The sequence below is a fragment of the Hipposideros armiger genome, unplaced genomic scaffold (genome assembly GCF_001890085.2).
Source record: "Hipposideros armiger isolate ML-2016 unplaced genomic scaffold, ASM189008v1 scaffold_615, whole genome shotgun sequence".
Taxonomy (NCBI): domain Eukaryota; kingdom Metazoa; phylum Chordata; class Mammalia; order Chiroptera; family Hipposideridae; genus Hipposideros; species Hipposideros armiger.
In genome coordinates, this window is record NW_017731965.1 from 607,873 (window position 1) to 626,865 (window position 18,993).

At 36.1% G+C, this 18,993-nt stretch overlaps 1 protein-coding gene across 1 annotated transcript in view; it reads left to right on the forward strand.

Annotated features, from left to right (window-relative positions):
- Positions 1-18,993, forward strand: part of ITGBL1 (integrin subunit beta like 1) — a 125,556-nt gene that overhangs the window by 9,340 nt on the left and 97,223 nt on the right. The window contains exons 2-5 of the mRNA XM_019625120.1: positions 522-644; positions 4,339-4,479; positions 8,105-8,245; positions 17,708-17,854. Coding sequence (XP_019480665.1) covers positions 522-644; positions 4,339-4,479; positions 8,105-8,245; positions 17,708-17,854 — 552 coding nt within the window. The remainder of the gene's footprint in view (positions 1-521; positions 645-4,338; positions 4,480-8,104; positions 8,246-17,707; positions 17,855-18,993) is intronic.

Below are 18,993 nucleotides of genomic sequence, written 5' to 3' on the forward strand. Positions count from 1 at the left end.
TATGTGTATCAGTTTAACACTATGGATGTGAAATTATTAGGGACAGCTACATTTTTAACTTATGCATTTGATAACAAATTCTACAAATATTTATTATATAAATAGTCTGCTCAAATATTGTCCAAAGCATTGAATAAATACTGGTGAAGAAGATAAGCAAGGTTACTTCCCTCACAAAGCTTAGAATTTTCTGCTTTCAGACTCAGGTGTAATCAGAAGATATTCATTCATGCATTGATTGGATGGATATGTATAAAGCAGCTTTGCATTTAAAAGGTCAAATTTACATTCATGAAACTATTAGAGGTCAATCATAATAGCTGTGCTGTAAAATATAATTGCTGTGCTACAATAATCTCAGGAAAGAAAGTCTTGTTATCTCTCTAATCATGCCCACAGAAATACACAATTGGAATATTAAATTGATTTGAATTTTCTGTCTCCTTGAAAGAGGTTAAAACTCATTAATTATAATTTATGTGGATTTGACAAACCATTTTTGCTTTTTTTTAATGGTTTAGGTACATGTCACTGTGGCAGGTGTAAGTGTGATAATTCAGATGGAAATGGACTCGTTTATGGTAAATTTTGTGAGTGTGATGATAGAGAATGCATAGATGATGAAACGGAAGAAATATGTGGAGGTGGGTATATTAACTTGCAGAAATTAATAAAATACTGCATTTTTCACCTGTTCCATTATACTTTTATCTTTATAAATGGATGCACTAAGTTTACTAATTTAGTCTGAACCTGTTTATATGGAAAACACTTCATATAAGGAGAGTTAGACTAAGCCATTCACAGTAATGCATACTTTTTAAATGCAAAATCAGATTGTTGCCAGAGGAGCACCAGATGATATGGCAAACAGGCCAACTGCATAGTTCTGAAGTGGTCTTAGTTGGTTGGACTCCATCTCCTGTGTTCACTTTAGCTGCTTTTATTTTCTTTTTCTACCAATCTTTCAATTGCGTGTTTTAATTTCATTCTCTTTCCCTTTCTAAACCATAAGCTTTTAAATAGTTTCATGTCCTATTGAGGACATTAAGGCCAATAGGACATTAGCCTGGAATTTTTCACCTCCCAGCGCGTGTGCACACACACACACGCACTTATATAACATTTTTCATGATCTGTTCCATGTATACCATTACTCAAATCAATTTTCTGTTGTACCAGTGCTTGCACGCTTGCTAGTGCCAAGCACTGCAATAAGTACTTCACATTCACTAGATAACTTACCCAGGGTCATTCCAGCAATTATAGTAGAATTTAGACTCCTGTCTGTCTGACACCAAAGACTGTGCTCCTGATCCCTCATCAATGCCCTGGAGTTGGAGCTCCATGAGAAGAGCCTCTCCTAACCTATCTGCAAGCTATTCCCAGAGTTTCAATTTCCAATGGTGATTGGCACAGGAGAGGAATGTAGAGAGTAGTGAGAATCCCTTCAGTTTAGGTAAACTCTTCTCTGCTGTTATTAAATGTTTTAGTCTGGCTTCATCTTTCTATTGATAAGCAATTGCTTGTTTCATTTATCTCTGACAAGCTTCCAGTGCATGGAATCCTATCCTGCATGTGGAATGGGTGATTTCAGAAGAGTATTTTCCCTAGAAAAATCAGGGACAAGTGGGGCCAGAAGGAACCAGAATACTGGTAACGTATGACAAACTGTCCCTTTATTTACAGAAACAAATCGTAGCTTCAATTCCTGTGGTCATCCAGCTATTCTTATTTTTGGTCTGCTTGGTCCTTTCTCTCTGGTTTCCCTGCTGTATAACCCACCAGGATAAAACAGACACAAAAGCTTTCATTTTTTAAGCCAGTAACCTAAACTAGATGCTGCTCAGACAATTCTGATAAGGGTTCAGTCCAAAATAATTAGAACAACTAGGTAAATCCACCCACAAATATTATGTATTTGTTCTCCTGGTGTTTCATTTCCAATGATTACAGATCAACAAAAGAGGAAGGGAACATGCTTGGGGCCAGTGCATTCTGATGCACACCACCCAAACAAAGTCTGTTTGCGTGTGTAAATATAAACATTTAACTTGAAACAACACAACAGGAAATGTTTAACTCTCAACCTTTCTACTTATTATTTCCATTTGTTCGAGGCTTAAGCAATTTCATGGTGCAGTCTCTGACCACAGACACCAGCACTCTGGTAAACATCCTCTGGGGGTGACATTGACTGGGATTGTACATCTTTCCACCTGTCATTCACAGGAAACCAATCTGTTGAGAGGTGATTCTACAGCCCATCAGTGAAGCAATTCAAAATGAGATTTTCTTCCTCCATCAGTTTACACAAAGCAAAGAATGATGTTTGTTGTCTGGAATGTGTATTGTCCTGAAGCTTATATTTTATCTCAAATATTCCAACATGTCTTTTTATAGTATTTTCATTTAAATTATGAGAATATCTGCTTAATTTTCCATGCCTACATACAGATGTAGCTATTCATGATTTTTATTTCCCTTTTCACCTCTATCTCAATGATTTTTTTAGTAAAACCCTGAATTTTACAAATATACAAAGAATTTGGGTGTGAAGAATGTATATTTATGATCATTTGTTAATGCCATGGTAATCCTTACTTATGTAGCACCTTATATGAATTTCCTGAAATTACAGAGGAAATAAATTTTGGTTTAAGAAGTTAATGAAGTCTTTGAAAAACTGACTCCTAGAAAAAGCGTTTGCCACACAGTTGTCTTGCCTTTTTTCCAGTGTAATCCTCAAATTCCTGAGGCTTGTTATACAGCACTGGAATGTGGTATTTTGTGCATGTGTACATGTTGAGATGTTTTTAAGTTCATAAATAAAATGTATAATTTATACATATATAATAATTATAATATGTAATTATAAATATAAATGTATAGTGTGATAGCCTTTATATTTGTTTAAGCGAGAAAATTAAAATTAAATCTGTTGTAGAAATGATCACTGTCTATCAGGTTAAGAAGAGGTTTTCTATGGAAAACTCATTTAGACAGAAAACAGGGTATTGTGTGCATGGGTTCCTATCTCTTTTTCTGTATCTCATTATAGAACTCCTTCTCCTCATCCTTTGTTCTGTCTCTCTGATGTCTGTCTGCTTGAAGGAAGCCTCATCTGGTGGATGACAGTAGCATAAGAGGAGACCAGAATATTCTATTGCATTTTCCTTTCCTTATGTGAGTTTCACAAGGCCTACTGATGCTCTTGCCATTGGCTGTAAATGCCATAGTGTTCAGAAAGAAACATAACCTCATGATCAGTTTCCCATGGACCCTCTGGGATTATGGCTATAGGAGAAGAAAGAGAAGTACAAAGACTTTAGCCATAGACTCTGATAAAACATAAATTCCTATCAAACAGAAAGGATAGACTAAAAACAAAATCTGGTGTGACCCTGCTTTTCATCATATCTACAAGAAAAAAGAACATACATTCATATTGGGTGGCCTAGCTTCAAAAAGGGAGGATATAGGAAGTGATTTTGAGATAAATAGAATGCCATCTTTTGGGAATTTGTAGCAGATTTGATACAGATATGTAGATACGGATGTAGGAAGTGATGATGTGAAATTCATTACAGATTGCTTGGACATAAGTACAAATAAGTAAGGTAACAGTTTATAGAGAGGTGGGAGGTGAAAGAGTGTGGTGGTATCTGGACACAAAGTGATGGGGTGCCCTTACCTGTCATTTGTATTCCCTTGACAAATAAGATGGGAATTTGACTGTGAGATCCAGGGTCCATGATATTTTATTGGTCTAAATGAGTACTAAACATTGGTTTAGCTGAAAATCTCTTTTCTGTGTGGCAAGACACAACAGCTTGTGGGACACAGTTGAATGAAAAGGTGAAACATTTCCTCTGGTTTAAGGAATTGTTCAGTCATTAATAATGTGCATCTAAGTAAATATGCACCATAGGCTTCTCAATAGTTAATTTCAAATCAAATATTTTAATGACTAATTCAAGAAGTGCTCTTAGAGTAAACACTTAAATGCTTTTGAGCTTGATGCATACATTTAACATTGGAAGGTAATAGACTTTCACAGTCTTTCATGTTGTCTCTTTAAAATTCTTTCATTTTAATCAGCTGCCTGGCTAGGACAAGTTAAAGGACACTTTGACCTGCTTTATATGTATAATTATGTAAGTATAGGCACAGATACCATGTTTTGGGGCTAAACTACATACTTTGATTATTTTAAGCAAAAAATGTGGAGTAGGTATATTATTTCAGAAGGAAGAAATGATCTCAAAGGGATAGAAAGTTAATTCTGCTTTTAAAGTTGCGTTTTTCCTCACTGTATAAAATTCATTTTGGGTAAAGGCCATGGAAAGTGTTACTGTGGAAACTGTTACTGCGAGGCTGGTTGGCATGGAGATAAATGTGAGTTCCAGTGCGATATCACCCCCTGGGAGAGCAAGCGAAGATGCACATCTCCAGATGGCAAAATCTGCAGTAACAGAGGTGTGTCATTCATACAAGTTACTACGTAATTGGGAGGAAAACAAAGCTCTTAATTGTTAACAATCCTTTTTCTCTGTATTTCCTTTAGTGTCAGAGGAAGTCATCTTTTATAGTCATTGACTTTGATGTAAACCAACACTTACTATACCAACAATCTCATTCTTGTTTCGATGTTGAGTAGAAAACAGAAAAATAAGAAAGTTGTTGTCATTCTTTAAGCTTCACTGAACAAATAGTTAACATAGGGACTGTAATTTTTTTGGCGGCCATCCAGAAATAGCATAGTATAGATAAAAGGCAATTCTTGTAGATGCTTTTGTAAAATGTCTCTTGACTAACAGAACCAGCATGAGCATCTAATTACCCAGAGAATATTAAAAACAAATCTCTTGTCTTAATTATGAGTAAATTGAAAGCTTGGTTGAAATACAGAATTGATATAGTCATTTAGCTTTTATACACAATAAGAAAAATGTGGTATTGAACAAATAGATATGTAAAGCTATGTATCAAATAGCCATATGAAATTTAGACTGACCTTAGGCATGATTAAAAAAAAATTACTGTGACTCAAATATAATTTTAAGTGAGTTAAGTAGCTGCTGAAATCAAATCCAATGGTTTTAAACACTTTTTAAAAATCCTTGAAAATACTTGTTTTTGTCCCTTTGTCAGCTGTACTTATAGATAAAAGCGAGCCATGCTGTACTGTTTCTTGCCTATCTGAAGATATAAATAAGTGCCCCTATTTCTTTCTATAACATTATAAAAGTGTAGGAAACTGGAAAATTACTTTTTCATTTCAATAAATAAATGATGCGTTTTAATAAGTAATGCTTACATGGAAAACCTTAATATACAACCAATGTTATCCTTTAAAAAATTGATATAGAATAGTAAAATGTGTCACATTTCTGTACATAGAGAAAAGAAAGAAAAAGGCCTGAACTTGGAACAAAAATCATTAAAAAAATTCCCCTCTTTAATTTATACAGAATCAATCTGGCTGTATATCATACTAATTCACATTACATTTTCCTTTAATGTATAAGAACATGTTTCTGTTTCAGTTCTTTTATTCAGTAGGGTCAGTAATCACCATTATGATGTCAGGGTGTGAAGCTTGAACTGTGTTACTGTGGAAAATAACCATTTAGGTGTTCAAAGAGAGAGGAGGAGAGTGGAACTGATTGGGCTGTGGATGAGGGCCTGGTTCTGCAGCCAGGATACATGGGCTCTGAGAGACAGATGTCCTTCAGAAATACACACTCCTTGCCAGCTCTTTGCATCTCACCGCCTGCCCTCCCCTTTCCTGGTGCCCAGAGCTTTCTGATTTGGAGATCAGGCAGAGGCAGAACGGGGCAGAGGTAGCACCTCTGAATGAGGCTGGTAGCGAGTGAGACCCAGGGGCACGTGAAGGCAAGTCAGGGATGGACACTGCAGGGAGTCCTTTTTTCTCAGAAGGGACCACTCATGTCTACTCTGGAACTTTCCTTATCATCGCTTCTTAGGTAGGAGAGAGGCACTAATCTGTACACACCTACCTCATCTTCCTTTTAAGCCCATCGTTAGGGGTCAATACACCAATGTTGTGGATTCAGCTAATCAGTGATAGAATCAATGTCTTTTATTGTCCTCTTTGGTTGATTCACAGTTTCACATTGGACCCACTTTAACACATGCCTAGTATAATAATAATAATAATAATAATAATATAAATTATTTATACCATTTATACTATTATGAGAGCAATGTATATTCATCTTTCAAAATGCAGACAGTAAAGTAGAAAGTGATCCATAATCTTAACATAGAGCTATAACCTCCATCTAAATTTTGGTGCATGAACTTTCTGTTTTTATTATTTATTTTTAAAAATTCATCACATGTGTGCTCCCTGGCATGCATTTTTTTCTTATTTAATACAAAAATTGAATCATACTATACATACACATTTGTAATTTGCTTTTTTATTTAATCATATATTTTGGGTACCTTTCCATGCTCACAGAGCAAAACCCTAATTTTTACTTTTAATGGCTGCTTGGTAATCTGAACTACACATTGCACTAATTCCCCATTGGTTGATATTTATGTCACTAGTTGTTTTTCAGTTACATGAATGCCACTATATTTAATATTCCTGAACATGTACTTTTGTGTGCTCTCCCTTTCCTTTGGATATATTCATTGAAGTGGACTCTTGTGCTAAAGAATAACACACACTTACAAAGTACATATTTGTGAAATTGCCTCTTAGAAGGTTGTACCATTTTGTACTCCATACCCTCACCAACTCCAATCCTAGCAGTCTTTTTCACCTTTACCAATCTGACATCCAAAATAATTCGAACTCACTGTTGTTTTACAGGCCCCTGCCCCCAGCCTTAGTAATCATAGGTTGAGTGGTAAACATTTTTCATGTTTATCTATCATCATTACTTCTCTACAAAATTTCCAATTGGTGTTCATTGCCTCTATTCTGTTATAGGCATCTTTGTCCTTTAGATATGGATTCCTAAGAATTGTTTATGTTTACAAAAGGAGCTTTGTCTTTTGCACACATATGATTACTTTTCCAACTTTTTTGGTCTTTTTCTTCCAACTGAATTTTAGATTTTTATGTAGTTAAATCTATTTCCTTTTTTGTCCTTTTAGTAATTTGCTTTGGGGATTTTTAATAAAAAGGATTTATTATATATTTTGTGGTTTTAGTTTAAATCCTTAAATCTTCAATATAACCAGATTTTACTTCAATATAAGAAAGAGCTAAGAAAGGGATTTAACTTTATCTTTCCCCAAAATTATTAGCTGATTGCCCTAAAGATGATGATTGATAATCCACACAAAGTAAATATGGTCTAAAATTGGGTATTTTTGCTATGCAAATCTCCAAATGACCAAGGTTATATATCTGCCTAATCTCCAACATCCTCTATAACCTGAGCTCATCTGATCTATGAACAGCAAACCTTATTCTTAGATTTCCTCAACATGCATTTCCTGTTCTAGTCATGCAGAACTCCTTAGGCTCTCCACACCCATCCCCACCCTTCTTGGCTTATTCTTGCTTTCTTGGCTTTCCTTAGTTTGTTCTACCTCCAGCTGATCCTTGAACATTTCCGCATCTCCCTACATATCCACACCATCTTCCCTAATTTCTTCAGCCCACATTGATTGCCCCTTCCCCAGACTCCTACAGTATTTCTCATAACATTTATGTCCTAGTTTACAAAATGTTAGTATTCACACATGTATTGTTTGCTAATTTTTCTTTCATTAGCTTTCTTTTTGTCGAGTAGATTATAAGCTTCTTGAAGGCAAGGATTTTATCTTACATTGTTTTTATCATTTTGGTATTACCTTTGAGACAAACCAACATAGCGCTAATGACATATTTCACAACCCCATATAATTATTTGCATAGATAATAATTTTTGTTTATTCAAGAATCTCTACTATCAACTTTAGATGGTGTTTTTCCTTTGTAGACTATTTTTTTCTGAGTACACATATATTTTCCAAATACAAAGTAAGCAATAGATTAGAAAAAGCAATATGTAAGATGCTTTCTTTCATGATTTTTTCCTCACTAGACCTATATAAAATTATTTTCCTCACCTAGGGACTTGTGTATGTGGGGAATGTTCTTGCCATGATGTTGACCCAACTGGCGATTGGGGAGATATTCACGGAGACACCTGTGAGTGTGACGAAAGGGACTGCAAAGCTGTCTATGACAGATATTCTGATGACTTCTGCTCAGGTAAGTGCTCTCATCTCCTAGCTTTTAAATAAAAAATATTCATTTTCCTATTTTTGAGATTTCTCACAGAAACTGTAAAAGAACTGAATGTACATTCTAAAGCATTGAATACCCACAGTGCTCCTATTAGTCACTTGGAAACCTTTATGAGAACTCACACATTGGGCAAGAGTAGAGACGAAAATACACTCACTCTCTTAAAATTCATCTAATTCCTCACCACAGAGAACCATAGCTCTAGATATCTATCACTCAACTGAGACTACAAAGCTAGCAGACCTGATGACAATGCACAGGATAAGTACCATTATGACAAGCTATATGAATATGTTATAAAACTTAGGGTAATACAATTCTCATAAATATTTTAATGCATTCACTCTTTAGTATAATTTATATCCTAAAATTATTCTTTAATTTTGTCCAGTGTTAAATATCAATTAGTGGATTAAAAAATTTTATTTCATAAACAGTTATGGAGCAGATAGTATTTGCCAGGGTCTGGACTGCAACGCGGCCACTGAGTCCAGCGGTAAAGGAGACAAACATGATGCTTGCTTTTATGGAGCTCGCAATCTAAATGCCAAGGGAAACACAGGTCCTGCCAGAATGTTTAATGGTGCAAAGGGGAAAAAAATAACAGTCTGAGTTATCTGAAAAAGTGTCCTTTAGCAAAAATGGACTTACGGATTTTCAGTCCAGTTATGTTTGATAATCCGGAAAGCAGAGACATATGTAGATGCATCCCTTTAAGCCTGACTGCTTGATGAGTGCATGCAGATAGATAGGACTCGGCTGGTCTTCTGAAAGTTTGCCAGCAAAGGGAGATACAGAGCTGCCCTATTTAATTATGATTGTGCAACTACAAAGACTTCTCTGGCCTGGCTGAGGGGAGCCTGCGGCTAAAATTTCCTACTGCAGAAGGATTTCCTCTTCTGATTAACCCTCATGTTCAGGAGGATTTTCTACACATTTCATGAATACCGTTCTGAAAAGAATGCCCTTTTCAGATTTTTCTATTATTCATGATCTACGAATGTTCTTTATTATTATTGTTATTAACACAATAGTAATAAGACAGCTAACAACTATTCAGTGGTTTCTATATGCCAGACACTATGCTAAGTACTTTCCAGACTGTTTCATTTATTTTTCATCAGTGTCTGTGAGGTAGGGAATATATTCATTCTCATTTTATAATTGGGGATACTGAGGCTCCAGGAAGTCCCAAAACTTGCTGAAAGCCCCACAGCTAAGAGATAGAATCCAAATTTTAATGAGGTCTATGCATCTGAAGAAATTTAAAGGTTCTTTCTTTACTGAACAAATCTTTGTTTAAACTTTAATTTAATATAACACACATTTATTGAGATCAAACTATGCTGGAGGCACTGTGTGAGATATTAGGATATAAAAATATATTTTAAATCATAGGTTTACCCTCAAGAAATTTACTATCTAGCAAATAAAACTGCCACATAAACATAATATTTTAATATACTATGGTATGGGAGATTTGTATGCTCATGCATTTGTTCACTTATGTGGTCATGATACTAGAGACATAGCAGTGAATTCAACCGATAAAATCCCTCTCTTCCTGGAGTTCATATCCTGGCAGGGCTGGAGATACAACAAATTACAAATAAATAAATAAAATATATAGTAGGTCAGTGTCATGTATGTTCCATGGGCATAGTGCTATAGGTTAAAATGAGGAGAGAAGGGAGTTGAGAATGTTGGGACATGGGCTTCTCTGACATATTAATTAGGGTGCTGAGGCTCTTCACAGAGGTGGTGAGGTATGGCTCATGCATTTCAGTATGCTTTTGGATCACAGTGCATGTACAGTTCTGCCCCGAAGGGTAGGTTTGCTGGTTGAGAGAAGAGAAAGGCATCCCTAGCAGAGGGAATAGAGGCATACAATCTGTGCAGGGGACTAGAATAAGTTCAGTTACTATCAGAATGTACAAGTCAAGAAGGGTAAAGCTAGTGAGAAACAAAAACTGGAGGACTTTCTACCTTGCTGCAGAATTCGACTCTATTCTAAAGGCAATGGGAAATTGATTGTTTCAGGTAGTAGAGGGCTGTAATCACAGGTTTCCAGTCTGGAGGTCTGGATAAATGTTGGCGCCATTTACTGAAATGGGAAATATAGAAGGAAGTTGTCAAGTTAATTTCTAGATATATCAATCGTGACATGCCAGTGGCAACCCAAAGGTGTTTTTTTTTTAAGATTTTTATTGGGGAATTGGGGGGATGGGAACAGTGCTGGGGAATTGGGGGAAGGGGAACAGACAAGTTGCTGTCGTTTTGTTCTTCAGTCTAGTTGTGGAGGACATTGCTTCACTGGCCCAAGTTGGCACCATCATTGCGCTCTTCACCGGCTTCTGGATGGCCACTCACTGCGGCTGCTGGCCGCTCATGCTGGCTGCTGGCTACACACGGTAGCCCATGGCAACCCACTGCCACAGGGGCTGCAGCCTCTGCCGTCGCCTGCGACTCACAGCTGCCCAGCTCCAGGTTGAGCTGTTGTTCAGCCTCTTAGCTGTGGAGGGCTATGTCACTGGCCCTCATATGTGGGATCTGAACCGGGGTCCTCTGGCATCCCAAGCCAGTTCTTAACCATCGTGCCACTCGGCCAGCCCTGTTTGTTTCTTTTCTTTTGTTTTGTTTTTCTTCAGCTTGTTGAATATATGAGTCTAAAGGGTGTGGCCTCAGCACAAGAATTCAGTCATAGCACAGAGTTGCTAATTAAAACTATACAGGGACTCAGGGAACACCATTTAAGAATGTCACTTTAAGATTGTGAGATAAAACATGAACTGAAAAAAAATTAAAATAGGAAAATAACGGAGATACTCAGGCTATATTAAAATTCTAAGTTAGTGGCTTTCTGATATAATACTTGACACTCTTTCTTTAACATAGGGTACACGCTTCCTTGTTAAACCCATGATCCTGATCTTGATCTTGGTTTTGGAATAGGATTGAAAATTTCAAAATAACTACCTTATAGTGATAATTCAGGGTCATGTGAACTGGTCTATTTCATTTTGAGAGACTAGGGCCATAGGTGAATATGGGCATTGACACTTCAGTCCCTTTATAAGTTCACAATTCCTGTTATTTCGGTTTAGAATGACTACTATAGTTTGGGCAGGTGAAGGCCATTAAAGGAGGACTCCTTAGATTCTGAAATTTTCCACTTCATCTATTCCTTCCTGTCTTCCTTTTACCCTATTTTTCTCTTCCTCACATTCTCCATTCTTCCCTATGAGATTTCAGAGAAGAAAGTTAAGCAATTGGGCAGTTTTGATTGTATAGTTGGTGGGGTTTCTCATGGAAGGACTTTAGGAGAGAATGATTAACCCTTTAAATACAATCTCCATGCTGTGGGTGTAGACAGGTTGGGATGGGTAGAAGTGATGAGTAATAGGCTGTAGCTTGAACAATAAGGCGGAAGACAATACGTCATAAAATCCATTACTGTGGTTTTATTATTCATTTGTCGAACTGAACAGAATGTGGCCAGTTCTCCAGAGCCTGCTTCCCACAGTTAAAATAAGCAATTTAGGAAAGAAGAAACTCACATTCGCAGAGAGTCTACTCTGTTAGACACTTACCAAGTTAGTTTACACATCTCATTCCATTTTGTGTTCACACTAGCTCAGAGATGGAGGCATTATTATCTATATTTTAACAGAAAAGGAGTTTCAAAGAAATTAATTAACTTAACAAGGTTCACACTGCCTTTAAGTGTCATCTGAAAACACATATAGCCTAAGTACTCATGTAATTTAATCTCCAAGTGATGCAAACAAAATTCTTCAATTTGCTTTATTTTGGTAAGGAAGAACTGACCTCTGGATGCTCAGAATTCCTATAAAACTAAGCTCCTCTGAACATCATTAAAATTGGGAGCAGACATCAATCTCGGGAGTATTTCTTCATTCTTACTAAATCTGCAGAATTCTATATATTACCCTTAGTGAATTATTAGTCTTCACAATTTTCCTAATTGCCAGTCTAAGTTGCACCACAGGAAGTATGCCATGCAGCTGATTATTGAGTATGTTAATACCTTAGTGTTATGAGACAGAAATAACCCAACTACCTCAATATTCTGTAGCGATTTATGTAAGGCTGGAGCATAATAAGGTTCAGATGAAATGCTGCTTTATTTTAGCTCCTGTTCTTGCCATCCTGAGAGCATTGGTCTTATTTAAATCGAAGGGAAATCTCCTGCTGGATTAGTTTACGGTGGCTCTTTTAATTAACATTCTCATTTTATTTATTCATTCCCACTCTGTCCATTCATCGACTCAATAATTCACTTAAATGTAGATATTTTGTGACTATTCCATCATGGGTATGGAAGATACAAATATTTTAAAACATGATCCTTGCTTTCAAATAAATGTACTTATTTCTTTTTTTATTCCTATCTGTTGTTCATCATCCACATGGTGTATATGTATGCATGCATTTATTCACACAAACATAACACACACACACACACACACACACACACACACACACACACACACCCTACCTCAGAGATGACAATAATGACAAAATTTGAGTGTGACTAAAATTACCCATGTATGACCAGTCATCCTGAAGTGTACTGAGTGCTCTATTTATTACTTCAGTTCTATGAGCTGTTACCCTAAATTTACTTCCTGATTCTGAAATAACTCTTTTATTCCTGATGGTTGCTTACCACTCTGGTTTGTTTCTCAAATCCCCATATGCTGCTGTATGACCTTAAACTCTACCTTTCAGCTTATCCTGCCTACCGAAATGATCAAAATATAAGGTTATTTCTGGCTTATAGTTCCATTAGTTCCAAAATTAAATCATTGGATAGAACCATATTATGTGGGGAAATTTATCGTTGTGGATAACCAAAGCATTAAGAAACTAAAGGAAATTACTAAGTATGCTCGGTTTGCATTGTCTTGAGGGGAAATGAGTATACTGAATGGACTTCTTTAAAAAAATTAGCAAGCACCAGTTATATCTAATGTACTCCTCAAAACTTTTCCGTATTGATCGTCTTGATATTACTCTGTAAGAAGCTACTTGTAACATAAGATGTAAACATAAGATTCCAATTCATGAGCATTCTGGATCATTTTGAAAGAAAGGAATATCTTGTATAGCAGAAGAGTATTTTTCCAGAATGAATGAAATACATTTGTCCTGGATTGATATTAGTGCATTTAGATATAGCTTAACTCAAAGGAGTAGAATGATTACAAAGAAAAAATAAGTTTTGTGTCAACACCCTTTATTATAATGGCCTGAGAACCTTTATTGTCCCTACCTGTGCAGCGTGACCATGATGCCACTTGATTCTGGTCTTGCTGCCAATGCCCTGACTGTATGGTACAGATGGAGCTGCTGTCCCATCTACATACCAACACCATGCTCCATGTTCTTCTTCCATTGTTGTGTGTGCGTGTGTGTGTGTGTGTGTGTGTGTGTGTGTGTGTATTTAATGTATGCTCATAGATCTTTGAAAGCAATTCTCTAATGTGTATGAATATTCTCTTCACATTTGATATCAGGAATAAATGACAACATTCTATGTCTGTTATCTCTATTTTGTTGATCTGCCTACAGAGTTTAAAGGAATACTTGTTAGAAGGAAATTAACGCCTGCAGGCCTAAATATATACACATAGATTTGACAAACTAGCAGGGAAGCATGAAATTTCAGATCAGGGTGGTAAAGTTCGCTGCTTCTGGCTCTCTCACTTTTAAAGTCAAGGGGGATGAGACTCGAAAAGGGTAAGTAGTGGCACATTTGGATTGAGGACCACAGGTGTCCTAATTTCTTCTCTTATGCCTTTTTCACTATTTGGTTATAAAAGACCTTGATATAGAATGAAAGGATTTTCATGCTAGATAAGCTTATCTTTTCTTTACATAGCAAAACCATGCATTTTCATCCTGATTGTATCCTTATAAAGTAATTCCTTCTCTCTCTTGCTTTGGCATACCTTTTTATACCAGAATCAAGAGACTAGTAACTCCATAAGAAAAATGACAGTTGCGTTTTATGATTTCCTATCTTCTCTGAAAGTGTTGCTATCTACTTCAGAATCTGGTATCAATAGTGATTTCTAAACTACACCAGTTAAGTATCATTTAATTTTAAATTTCATTTAAAGTGGTATTCATAACATTCTAAAATATATTTTGACAGCAGGTGACTTTGAGCTATTGAAAGATGTAGGATGTAATTTTTCATTACTGTGAAAGCAAAATACATTTATATTTTAACTTGTCAATGAATCTCTAATAAACTTGCAATACCGATATCAATACTACTTTTCATCATATTAGACTAGAATTATATAAACCTTTCTTCTTTTGCTTTTACATTTGCTTCTTCCACGATCTTCATTGGGATATTTGGTTTAGGTTTTCCTACTTTCCCAAAACAATGAAACCTTCAAAATAAACATCCTATATATGCCACTATTTCATCATTAAACTGGTTGCCATATATTCACTGACCCTCAGGAATTTTATTCATTAAGGATCATTTACATAGGTCACTCATATTTTAGTAACCCTTCTTTCCTCAGCTTGAACTTGTTCAATTGATGTTGAATCCTGGCAAAGTGGAGAAGACTCCTAAGTGGACCATTTGAGAGGAGCAGAAACCATCTTGAACCAGACAATATTCTCCCACTTTGGTCTTTTGTATTTAGAGGCAAAGCCTTTTATCCCTTAGCCAATCACAGCAGTGACCCCATCCCATCAATTCATCCCAGTGTGTAAGCACTCAACTGCAGCTGGGTTACTGAGAGGGCATTTTGATTAGGTGAAGACTGAAGGTGAGGCAGAAGGCATGGAAGTGAGGAACCACCACACACAGGGCAGAAGTGAGGACACATAATCTACGGCCTTCCCAACTTTGCTTGGAGTTTGCAATTTCTGGAGGTGAAGCATAAACTTATAGGAATCATCGTTGAGAAGTTCCATGATGCTGTATTAAATGCACAAGAAACAGAGGTATAGGATATTATAGGCTACATTTTCCCCTAGTGTTTGTAAAAGAGCACAGATATAACAAAGGGATAGAAAAATGAAGCTGCAGTAACAGCATATAGCTATTTTTTTTCCTAGAGCAGCTGTATTATTTCCAGAATTTGTTAATGCATCCATAATTAGTCTGACTTCTTTTGATATTAATTGGACTTATTTTAACTCTAAAAACCTCTTATTAATAACTTCCAACCATTTTCACCAATTTGTTTTATTCTATCACATTTTTTATTTAAATATCGACATGTGGATGATCCTCAGATAGAAAATAACTGCTCTTAAACCTATATTCCAAATAGAGAACTTGAAAATGTTCTCCCTTCAGTCACTGGTAACCCTAGCATGGGATCCTGCCTCATTCCAGATTCCCTCATGCTGGACATGAGTTGCTGCCTGTGAATTCCAGGCAGCCGTGGCAGCAGGTGGCATCCTCCTGGGTAGTCAGGGATTTCCTGGCATCCTAAACCACTAGATGTTTTGTTCTAACTTTTATAGCTATTTTAAACTTTTAAGAGTAAAGTTTTTTTCCCCTTTCAATCTAACTCTCTTGCTCAGTTTTATTGTTGAAATGTCAACTGGTCTTCCACAACTGGGAGCATTTTCTGTACTTTGTCTAGTATCCTTGTGACAGATCTACTTGTTCTTCAAATGAAACCTCTTGTCTTCAAGACTTTCAAAGCCACTGGCACTTATGAAACAGCAAAATTGATTGTACTTTAAATGCTAAAGATTTTGTTTTAAAAGCTGTTATTTATCTATGCATTTGCAATACAGCTCTGTTTGCAAATTTTGCTCTAAATTACATGAGGGTTGAGAAGATGGTTAGGAAATTTTTAAGCTGGGGTAAATGGCAAAAAGCCACAGAACCCAACAACCTCTGAAATCTAATTGCTAATAAGTTACTGTTATAATAAAAATTATCATATGTGAAGGTCTAAATGATTATATTCACATGAAACACATATTTATTAACAATCACAATGTTTTTTTCCTGAAAAATGATAAGTTGCAAGGCAGAGTATTAATGACAACAATTTATTGTTTAGACTCTGTTACATAGTAGGTACTCAATAAATGTATGTTGAATTGTATTTAATGTTAAATGAGAGATTTGGATTTAGTGATCACTAATATCTCACCCTACTTTGACCTATGAAGTTATGATTTGTTCCATAGATACCCAGATTAACAAATGACCAAAAGCTTCTCGAGATGTGGATTGTCCAATTCTTCAAATTCAAAACATAGGCATCTGCCCACAAACTTCATGTAATATTGATAAAATAGTCTGGTCTTCACCGAAGGCCAATGTCCTTATTGTATGATATATATTAACATCAGATGCCAAACACAAAATAGTATGGATTTTCAATCATTAGCTTTATACTTGATATATTTAAAGAAAGTGTAATTTGACTTCCTTTAAAATTCTTCATGCATTTTTGCAGCAACTATAGAAATCCACTTTATTCTGCATCTGTAATAATGAGTATCTGAATGTTTCCTAGGAGTTAGGAAAAGCTCAGCAGAAGTTCCCTTGCTTTCCTTCCTATTCCTTCTTGGTTACATATGTGGGCTCAAATGAATAGAAATCACAATAGCTCACTTTTATGGGGCATTTTAAGATATATTATGTACTTCCTGATAAATGTGGACAGAAAATGCATTATTGTCCTGTTTAAAAATGAAGAAAGTAATCTTTGAAGAGGTCGTCATTTGAACAGCCTTACTCTCTAGGTAGTAGCAGGGACAGGATTTGAACCCAATTATTTGATCGATAGTATAGGCCATTTTTTTGCTACCATACCACAGTTGTTTACAGGCTCTGTGTTCATGTGCAAAGAACTTTAATATCTTCCTGACCTCTTTTGTGTGTATTCAATTGGCCTTCCAGGATTGTGAACTCCACACAGGTTACTGGTTTTAAGGTAAGGGTCTCTAGCCTAAGCATGCAGTGTGTAGTAAAAAGGTAATGAAAATGCAGGGTGGGTGACTCCAGAAGATAAGATCCTGATTGAGAAACAAATTGTTTTCTATGTCCTCTGCTCTCCTCCACATGAATGAATTGCCAGACCCATCAAATACGCCATTTAGGCCTCAGCAGACCAATACAATCACAAGCACCTGGATTTTGAGAAATTCAAGTTTGTAGCCCTACAAGCCTTTTTATATTATCTGAAGTTGCTGCTTTTCTTCAGCCCTCAAGATCAATTAATATAAATTAGGTGTTTAAGAACTTGAGAAAAATGTGCTTTTGTCTTACTGTTTTATGTTGTGTTAATTAAGGTTCTGACTCATTTGTGACATTCACTGTTGAAATGAAAATGAATGCTGACTTAATTATATATTTTCTCATATATATTATTATTTTTTTTTTTTACGACTCTCATTGTAAAGGTCACGGGCAGTGTAATTGTGGAAGATGTGACTGCAAAGTAGGCTGGTATGGGAAAAAGTGTGAACACCCACATTCCTGCCCACTGTCAGCTGAAGAGAGCATCAAAAAATGCCAAGGAGGCTCTGACCTGCCTTGCTCCGGAAGGGGTAAGTGAGGGCTCTCAGGCCTTGTCACCACCTCCTAATCCTATGAGTCAAATGAATTCAATCCACATATATCTTATCTAAAAGATAGCTAAGATTCCTGAATGAGAGGTTAGTCTTTTCAAAACTAAGAAAACATCCACGTTCCATGAATGAAAGTATATGGTGAAATATAATCTCTCTTTTTCCCTTTGTCACACACTCACACTCACTTTAACTTTAACTTTCAGTCCACTTTAACTTTGAGGTATGCTCAACTTCAATTCAGCTCAGTTCACTCAGTTCAATGCTACATTACAAAGAAAAAAATAAACTGTTTGTACATTTGCTCAAAACTTTCTAAATGAGACCATCTAATTGTCCACTGACATTCCAGAAACTCAATAACACTGGTGTATTGAGGAGAGTGTTGGCTTTTGAAAAGCATCATTCTAGACAGATAGCTCTGAATAAGTTTTTGTTGTTTTAGAAGGCATGTAGTCTCAGGTGTGCTCTTGGTACCAGATCAGTACAAACTGGAGAAGGAAGAATTCATCTAGAGGAAAGCTCATTCAATTCTTTTTGATTTATCAGAGTACAAAATACAATTTACCTCTAACATGAAAATGGCCAAGTTAATGTGAAATATATTCCAGAGGAACTAATTGAAGTTATCACAAATTTTTGTCACGAGAGAGGAAAAGAAGAAAGATTTCCTTTACCTGAATAGATCAGACATTTAATTTCATGTTGCCATTTTCTTTTAGAAAAATGAATTTTTTTACTGAGATATAATTTGAATACCATAAAATTCACTCTTTTAAAGTATACAGCTTCATGGTTTTGAGTACACTGACAGAATCATGCAACTATCACCACTATCTCATTTCAGAACATTTTCATCGCCACAAAAAGAATCCCTGTGCCCCTTACCACTTACACTCCATTCTCCCCTTCCTTCAGCCCCTAGAAACCATTATTCTGTTTCTCATCCCTATGGATTTGACTAATCTGAATATTCCATGTAAATGGAATCATAAAGCATGTATCCTTTTGGTTTCTGACTCTTTCCACTTAGGATAATGTTGGGGTCCTGCCTTGGCGTTTTAGTGAACAGTACCTGAAGTGGGGGGCGAGGTTTAAGGAAAAAAAGAGGCAAAGAG